The following is a 9858-nucleotide window of genomic DNA, read 5'->3' on the forward strand; positions in this document are numbered from 1 at the left end:
TAGTAACATCCTAGCCCTTACTTCTCAAAAAATTACTTTTCATTCCTTGAGTTTTCAAAAACTACCACAAAACCCTCCGGGGTTTAATTTTATTGACAAAATGAATCTTCTGTTAGTTGACCATTAATCAACCATTAAGTTTAGTGAAAACCTTAAAATGTATTCTTTATAAAATGACAATTTTATCTTTCTACTAAATTTTATTAAGTTAAATTAAGAAAATGACATTAATTTAATAAATTAATTTGAAAAAAATTGATTAGTTAATTACAATTTTTTTTTTAAAAAAATTAAACTTGTAATTGTATTGAACACCTAGCGAGTTAGCTGAGTCAGTTAATTGACATAAGCTTGACAACATAATTAAATTATTATTTTAAAAAAATAAAAAATAAGAAAAATAAATAAAAAAACAAATAATTTTAAAAATACATAAATAATTATATTTTTACAAAATATTTGCTATATCATTTCATGAAAATTAAATGACTAAATTTATCTTTAGCACATAAAACATAGTTTAAAAAAAATTTATTTAGATTAGACAATTGATTGATTTGTGGTTTACTTTTTGGGTTTGACATAAAAACTTGGATAAAATCATGAAAGGTAGGTGAATTTTCCAACCAATTAACATACATTTGAGTTTTTTTTTTTTATATTATTCATCTATTTAAAATAGATTTGAGTCTAAAAAAATAATTTATTTATATAAAATTTAATTTTAACGTAACTATATGACTGGGATTCAAAACTTGAGTTTTTTTCTCATTTTAATATGATTTTAATAAAAATAATTTTAACTGAAAACGCATCAATTTGAATAAAAAAAAGTTTGGTGGAACTATTTTTAAATAATAATTATTAAAATAATATTAAAATTGGAAAAAGTCCTCAAAGCTTGGTGTGACGAGCCATTTTATCATCCTAGCTGTAATAAACCCTTAAACAACAACCGTACAGGATTGCACCCGTAGGAGTTAAACCAAAATTTGAAACACCTTTATGGAATGGTGAGCCTTCTATGCACGCGTTTAAAGCGATCGTCGCACGTGCTCACCGGACGGAGATTTTGGTACGGTCACAATATGCACGTGTCAGCCCAAGCCCCAATGCCTCACTCTCTCTCTCTCTCTCTCTCTCTCTCTCTTATATAGCTTAGAACCTCACCGTTACAGATGGACCTGAACACGCCCCTTCCGATCTAAACTGAAACTTAGCGGTCGCCAGGAAAGTGGAAGTCTGATTTAGCCGGCGGTGTACTGTTGATGTGGTGATAGGAGCGAATTCCAGTTATGGAGACGGAAATTCATCAGGCGAGCTACTCCTACATGGGGCGGAGCTTCGGTGATCTGAGCATCAACGATGATTCCTCTGCCTTCAGCGAATGCAACAGCGACAGATCCGGGGAGTTTGGGTCGGCGTCGTCGCAGAGCCGGCTGCTGCGCCTCTCCTGCGCTCCCGAGAACTCGGACGATCTGATTCGCCAGCTCGTCTCCGATCTCGAGTCGTGTTCGATCGAAGAGCAGAAACAAGCGGCCATGGAAATCAGACTCCTTGCAAAGAACAAACCGGAAAATCGTCTCAAGATTGCTCAAGCCGGCGCGATTAAACCGTTGATTTCGCTGATCTCTTCCTCCGATGTTCAGCTCCAAGAAAACGGCGTCACGGCGATTCTCAATCTATCTCTCTGCGACGAGAACAAACAGCTCATAGCGTCGTCGGGAGCTATTAAACCGCTTGTCAGAGCTCTCAGGATGGGAACGTCGACGGCGAAGGAGAACGCAGCGTGTGCTCTGCTTCGCCTCTCTCAAATTGAGGAGAACAAGGTCGCGATCGGACGCTCGGGAGCGATTCCTCCGCTGGTGAACCTATTAGAGGTCGGAGGTTTTCGCGGGAAAAAGGACGCGTCGACGGCTCTGTACTCGCTGTGTTCGGTAAAGGAAAACAAGATCAGAGCCATCAAAGCTGGAATCATGAAGCCTATTGTAGAATTAATGGCTGATTTTGGGTCCAATATGGTGGATAAGTCGGCTTTCGTGCTGAGCATACTGGTTTCGATCCCGGTTGCTAGAAGCACCCTTGTGGACGAAGGCGGTATTCCGGTACTGGTGGAGATCATCGAGGTGGGGTCACAGCGTCAGAAGGAGATCGCGGCAGCGATACTTTTGCAGGTTTGCGAAGATAACTCAGTGTATCGTACTATGGTAGCACGTGAAGGAGCCATTCCGCCATTAGTCGCATTATCCCAAACCGGCACAAATCGCGCCAAGCAGAAGGTAAGATTTCTGTATTTTCAGTTTTCCTTTTCCGTAGTCTAGTGCATATCACGACTTCGCGTGCCGAATCCTCATTGCGACTCCCGTGACCTCTTCACGTTCAAGCGAGATAGGTCACAATTGTTCTACTATTCTCAGCACTACCCTGCTCCGTCCGTCGTGACGAAGAGCCAGGGCATTCGATCATGAAAAATTGTTTTTTTTAAAAAATTTCACAACATCCCCTTCTATTTTTAAATTTCTTTTCCAAAATTTAGTAACAACGATTTTTAATGCCCTGAAAACAGAAGCTTTACGAAAAATTCGAATCATATACTGAGCAAGTTGCAGTTTGGCAGAACAGATTCCAGGGCTAGAAGCGCTCCTTTGTTTCGCTAATTTTCTTCCGCTCAATGCGATATCTTTTCTTTTTTTTTTCCAATCTGCTTTTTCAAAAACCAAATTTGGCACATTTCCCAGTCTGCCTTTCTTGCCAAATTTGCTTGTGAAATTTTTTTATTTTATTTTAAGTTTGAATAAATATTACAATGGAATAGTCCATCGGACCATTTCTCACCGTTCACAAATTTCACAATACCAAGCTCGGTTTTCTTGCATAACCATCTTACCTTTTAAAAAAAGAAAAAAGAAATATAGGGTTTGTTTTTTTTTTTTTATTGTTTAAATGATATCAGTATAGATATATTTTTGGTTGTGATGGGTGGCGTGTTTTATGTTGTGTTGGGTAATAGGCGGAATCATTAATAGAGCTTCTACGGCAACCGAGATCCGGCAACCCCGGGGCGAGAACGTCGGATTTGTCAGTCTAGAGTGCCCACAGTTCCACATGCTTATGTATGCCAACATGACAAGAAAAAAAAAAAAAAGGGTAGACAAAGAAAATCAAACACATGTACATATTTTTGTGCGATGGAGAGATGGAGCTTGTAAAATTGGTCACAAGGCTATGATATGGTCCATGACCTTTGGCTGCCTTAATTGGTTTTTTTTTTGGTTTGCTTTTTCAAATTTTGGATCGAAAATGCTTCCATATTGGTCGATCGGACGATGTGATTGATTGCGACTTTTCTTTTCCTTTTCCTGCTTTTTCCAATTTGTTTGCTGTATTGTGTTATTTTACTGGGCGAGAGAGCATCGGAAAAAGTGGATTCTACTGGGCACGATGCTAAAGATGGAGATGAAGATAATGAAGAAATGGTAATGGGGAACAAAGAACGATCATCGAAGATGATGGTGGTGATGATGATTCAGGTTCAAAATCTGCAAGGGTCAGTCGCCGATGGCGTGTATGCTGCTGTGCATCACAGTGTCTTTTGACAATGGGCCACGAGGTACGCGTGCGCTGCGGGTCCTATGCCCGGGACTGGCTGCTCCTTGTTTGTTTATGACCGTTGATTTTTGAACCGGGTGATTTAGCTCTTCGCCCGCTACGTGGTGTACACGGTTACAGATGGCCGTCAGTTTTACAGTCGCAATCAGTGAGTGGGCCCTGGTGACGGGGTCCATGCATTTGACGTCTGGTATGATATTTGCTTAATAGTTAATACATTTCTTTACTTTTTCTTTTACTGCCCATTTGAGTAAAAGTTTACTTAAAAAAAAGAAAGAAAGGGAAGGAGATTTATTTTGTATTTTTTTATATTAAATTCTATTCAATTTAAAAGTTTATTTTATTTGATTAAAAATTGAGAAAAATTAAATATTTATTATGTTTAAAATTAAAAATATTATTCGTATTGATATATATAGTTTTTTTTTTATGAAAATAAGATTTTTCAATATTTTTTTTTCTTTTTCTAATATTTTTTTAATTTCAAAACGCAACTTTTAAATTTAAAATTCTGCCCTTTAAGGCTTTAATCATGGAGGAGAATTTGATATTTTCTCCTTGCCTGTATTCTTCTGTCAAACGCACGGGTTTTGTGACTTTGAACCAACATGGTCCGTTCGCGTAGGGGTTGACTCGTTCGGTCGTGCCTATTTTCTTTTGCGTTCTTCTAATTTTTTATTTTCTCTCGTATAGTGACAGGTCGGACTCAAGGGATGAGTGTATAATATATTTTTGTACAATTAGTACAATATATTTTTACTAATTTTAACTTAATTAAATTTATTTTATATCCACCGAGACTTTTAATTTATATAATTATTATTTAATTAATGATTATAGATTACTTAATATTTTTATATTATATTATATTTATTATTCGAATGAATATTTGTTCCAGAATATTTTAGAGCGTGAAAAGTTAAAGCGTAATATTTATTAATAGTTTCTATTTCGCAACATGGTCTTGAAAGTACAAAACCAAAAAAAAAAAAAAAAACTAAGTTATAATTTTTTATTATAACTTAAAAAGAGAAATAAAAATTGATTGGATACTATCTGAATGAAATAAAAAAATAATAATAACGTTTTAGAAATGAAGTAAACGACAAATAAAATTTCATTGTGATAATTTATAAGTGTGTGGCTATCAATATTTCAAGTTATATGACAATATATGATTGATGATGATAAATTATTAATAAAATAAAAATTATAATATATAATATTTCATTGTTCCACAAATTTAATTATTTTTAATTTAAAAATAAAATTCAAAAATTAAGATTACGCACTGTGAGATTTGATAGTAGAAGGTTTTTTCTCTCAATTTTTGCACAAATTAATAGAAAAAGGAAAATGATTTGATTTCCAAAATATTTTCAAGTGTTCTCCCTTTAAGTGGCGTATTTAGATTGAGTTTAACTCACTTCAAAAAATATCAAGCTTGGAATTCAACTTGAACTCTAATCAATCTAAAAATTATTAAACTTCAATCCGATTAGATTACAAGTTTTTAAACTCAAAATGACTCCATTAATTTTTGCTTGATTATAAATTAAAATTAAATAATTGTATAAATTTAAAATATGATCAAAATAAACACGCTCGTAAAATTTCTAAATAATTAAAAAAATTAAATGTCATTTGCAAAATATTTTTTACTATTTTACAATTGTCATGCATAATTAAATTGTTCTTGTAAAATAAATTTTAAAAAAAATAATTAAGAAAAAAAATTATAAAAATTTGTATTTGCATTACAATATTTTTGGTTTGTATTATTTTGTATTTTTACTATTTTAATTAAATATTTTAATTATCATTTTATTCAAGGACTTAAATTGAGAATATAATTAGTCAAGTTTTTCATTTATTTTAGTTTTAAAAATATTAACATGTCTGGTTTTCAAATTTTAAATTATGCTTTTGATTTTTGGGTTTTGATTTTTGATTTTTGATTTTTGATTTTTGATTTTCATTTCTAGTTTTCATTTTCATAATATTCAAAAGTGGCACTAAACGACTCCTAATTTAAAACTTTTCATGGAATACACACCATCTTGAAATATTAAAATAAATTCTAATTTAAAAAATAATAATTCTTAAAATGCTGTCGTAATTAAGTCCTATCATAATTTATCTTATTTACAAAAAAATGTTAAAGGATACTGCAAATTAAATATTTAAAATGGTTTTGTGAAAATGTACGTGATTAATTTATTATATTTTAATTCAAAATTCTCTTTCATTAATGAATGTTTTTCTTGACTAATATTTAATCAACTTCCTTCAAAACTCTAATTACTTATAGGCTATTGGAATGCACCAACCCTACTACGAGGTTGACTTACCTTCTCATTTTTATATTAGTCTTCACCGTAAATCATAAGCAAAAAAATAAGATAAAATTAAAACTATATATTAAGGGGATGCGACTAATTAACGGATGCATGCACCCTCCTGGTTAATTTTATTCTTTAAAAAAGACTTTCGTGGCAATGTTTTTAGTAACCTTTTTTTGTTTTTTTTTTAAATTTTCTCAAATATTCGTAGAATTAATCCCTGAACTCTTAAATAAAATTCATTTTAATTTTTATATTTTTAATTAGTAAAATTAATGATTAATTAATTAAATTTATTTAATTGAATCTTATTGATTAATAGTAACAATGAGAGAGCATACTGCAAGTTCAATTAGTATTTAGTGTGTACCTTTACAAATTTTATTAACACTATTAGCCTCAGAGTGTTAGGCTATGCATAGTTATTTGCTTATTAGGTTTTCGATTACACTATTTAAATTTTTTTTTTCTCTTCTTTTTAATGGTTCCAGCCTCTCCAAGTTTGTGCGTCCATTTCGTCGACTTATATAGATAAATCAACTTCGTCAATTACAAGATAATGGAGTGAACTATCCAATCAGCATTACTCGTATTATGATGAATAAAGAAAATATTAAGAACTTAAGATAGATAAAAATATTTTTGTCATCATTAATAATTATTCTTGAATTTGTAATTTTTCTAACTATCTGTGGTAATCAATTTATCAAATAAAAAATTAATTTATGAATTATAATTATTAATATTTGTATTTTTTTTTTATAAAAACAATCTAATAATGTCACACAGAAAGTCTTTTTAAAAGAAGTTTGTGACTTCCAAATTCAACTTTAGCTTGGACTTTTGGTACAAGAACAACATCGTAGGCACACCATGTGCACAAGGAAAAGCCAAAGATTTTTTTAGACTTATATGTATAGCTGTCAAAAACAAAATGATTGACGTGGATTAATCTTCAACCGCGTTCACCTGTAAGGATTTAAATAAGAATAGCTTGGAGGATCCAAGGTGTACTCCGAGGGATCACTCTGATGCTTAAGTCAAGAATTGTATAAGGTTTATATTGCAACCGTAAAAAAGAAGTGGTTGAGAATGAAACGCTTACCTTCTTTGGAAGTACCCCTTTTATAGTAGTGGAGGCATGTCCTTATTTAATTTAATATTTATGGGTGCATTATTGTGCTTATAGGGGTTTACAAATTAATTTAAGGGTATTTATGCTATGGAATAATGGTGGTCTCTTGATTGCGGTCCCTCATTAATATGCCTATTAATCTTGGCTAATTCTATTGTATCCCTCCCTTTTATTATCGAATAAAAGAAATTCAGTTAAAAAATTCGAGAGTATTTTAGGTCACCTACGATTTTGGCTCAATCTAAGCGGTCTTGTGTGTTGTTTGACTCGACTTAGAGCCATTCAAGCAAACTTATTTCAACACAAGTCATTTTTAGAATTGCGGCTCAATTCAAGACATTTGGGAGGTCAAACTCAAATCGAGCCATTTTGAAGGGCTTTGGCTCCATCTAAGCCATATAAGAGTGTTCGGCTCAACAAAAGTTGATTCCGGAGGTCTAGGCTCACTCCGAGCTACCTTAAGGAACTATAGCTAAATCCTGAGCCAATTTTGAGCTTCCGAGCTGGTTTCAAGGAGTAGGCTCAATTTGAGCCTTAGGGAGGATGGCTCTATTCGAGTTGATTTCAAGGGCTCGGCTTAATCCGAGTCAATTTCTAGAGAGGGTGGCTTAATCTGAGTCAATTTCAGGGGGTCGGCTCAATTCGAGTTGGTTTCAAGGGAGTATGGCTCAACTTGAGTTGGTTTCAAGTGGTTGACTCAATTTGAGCTGATTTAATGGGATGATGGATCAATCCTACACTAAATTCAAGGGGTTGGCTCAATCCGAGCCGATTTCCAACGATGATGGCTCAATTCGAGCCAATTTCAAGGGATGATGGCCCAATCCGAGACAGTTTCAAGGTGTTGACTCAATCCAAGCCAATTTCAATGGAGGATGGCTCCATTTGAACCGGTTCAAGGGATCTGCCTAATCCAAGCCGATTTCAAGAGAGGATGGCTCAATCCAAGCCACTTTAACTGAGTTCAACGGAGTCCAAGCCGATTAGTGTTACCCGGGTGCCACGTCATTTATTTTCCTGTACTTGTTATTCCATTAACATTTACGCAGTGGACAACATAACTACAATCCTCAATCAGTATAATACCAGAGTTTTCTACATCTATCTACATTCCAACATAAACCATACAACCACTTGTATCCACATATATACATAACTCCAAAAAATATAATCCACAACTTCCAGTATTCATAATCATCCATTTCTCAGAAGACTTAAAACATAAAAAATAAAACATAAATTTATATAACCCAAAAGTATCATCAAATTTATACCCTTTTTCCTTTCTATAACCAAAAATGCTATAATAATGTTAAGCTCACTAAGCTTGATCCCATGAAGGTTATGAAAAAGATAAATTTGCATTTAGTTGAGACACATCTCAATAAGGGAACAAACAATATATTAAATCAGCGTGTGGGCAACATGAGGTTTATAAATAACATATAAAATCATCATTTACATTTAATCATAATTTCTAAAATCCTTTCCTGATCCTAATCAAACACATGCAAGGTATTTTACCAACGAGAGTTTCTAAAGATTGGGGTGATTACCTGCTCATACAAGTAGCACCCTTTTGCTTTGATACTTTAAGCAACCAATGGTCACAACTGAAGCATATTATGGCACTTACCTTACTCAGTAAGTCCTCAGGTGAAGAAGTAATCTCGTACTCACATAGTTCATACAATGGTATACTTGCAAAGGCTTTCGAGAATAAGGAAATTTACCCGTCCATACAAGTAATTTTCCTTTACCCTAATACTTTATGCAGTCTACTGCTACATCTGATACCTACTAGGGTACTCATCTTTCTCAGCAAGCCCTCGGGTGAAGAATTTTCCTCGCCCATATAAATACATATCATAATAGTTTGAATACTAATACTGCAATATACAATTCATTCTTACTTTACTTGGTATTTGTTATCTCTATATATACATCTTTTCATGTTCTCAATAGTTCATATTACGTAATTCACTTACATAGTTCACATCACATAATTCTTATGCAAAGTCCACCTTGCATGGATCTCATGTAAAGTCCATCTTATATGGATCTCATGTAAAGTCCACCTTACGTGGATCTCATGTAAAGTCCAACCTATGTGGATCTCATGTAACAGTCCACATTACATGGATCTTATATAAAGTCCAACCTACGTGGATCTCATGTAAAGTCCAACCTACGTGGATCTTATGTAACAATCCAAATTACGTGGATCTCGTGTAAAGTTCACCTTACGTGGATCTCATATCATATACATCATCTGTAACAATCTACGTTGCATGGATCTCGTGTAAAGTCCACCTTACGTGGATCTCATGTCATATTAAACAATACACATGCAATACATATTTTTTTATTTATCACATTTCAGTATTCCCAACATCTCATAAGTGTACATATCATAATTCATCACATAATTTCCATTTTACTCATGCCACACAATTTAGCAATATATTTCAAATATGTTTTTTAAAATAAGTCAACCCTCATTTATTATTCTTATACTTAAATTATACCTTTAACTTCTTACGTAATTATCCTGCAAAAAATCTTCCACTTTTATCAATCCATTTTCACATATACATATCTAATAAAACAACCCTAGGCTTAGAAATCATAATTTAAATGGTTGACATTTTTAACCCCATAAGAAACATATACATATATATATATATATATATATATATATTCATAACATATTTCATTTTCCAATTAATTCATAAAAATTTGGTTTAATATATATGCACCCTCACATGGTTT

General features: G+C 33.0%; 1 protein-coding gene across 1 annotated transcript; it reads left to right on the top strand.

Annotated features, from left to right (window-relative positions):
* Positions 1–927: 927 nt before the first annotated feature.
* Positions 928–3847, top strand: LOC131161395 (U-box domain-containing protein 4-like). The gene is made up of 2 exons (XM_058117136.1): positions 928–2279; positions 3011–3847. The coding sequence occupies exons 1-2, from the start codon at positions 1296–1298 to the stop codon at positions 3086–3088; spliced, it is 1062 nt and encodes a 353-aa protein (XP_057973119.1). The 5' UTR covers positions 928–1295; the 3' UTR covers positions 3089–3847.
* The last annotated feature ends 6011 nt before the right edge of the window (positions 3848–9858 follow it).

The sequence above is a fragment of the Malania oleifera genome, chromosome 8, assembly GCF_029873635.1.
Source record: "Malania oleifera isolate guangnan ecotype guangnan chromosome 8, ASM2987363v1, whole genome shotgun sequence".
NCBI classification, from domain to species: domain Eukaryota; kingdom Viridiplantae; phylum Streptophyta; class Magnoliopsida; order Santalales; family Ximeniaceae; genus Malania; species Malania oleifera.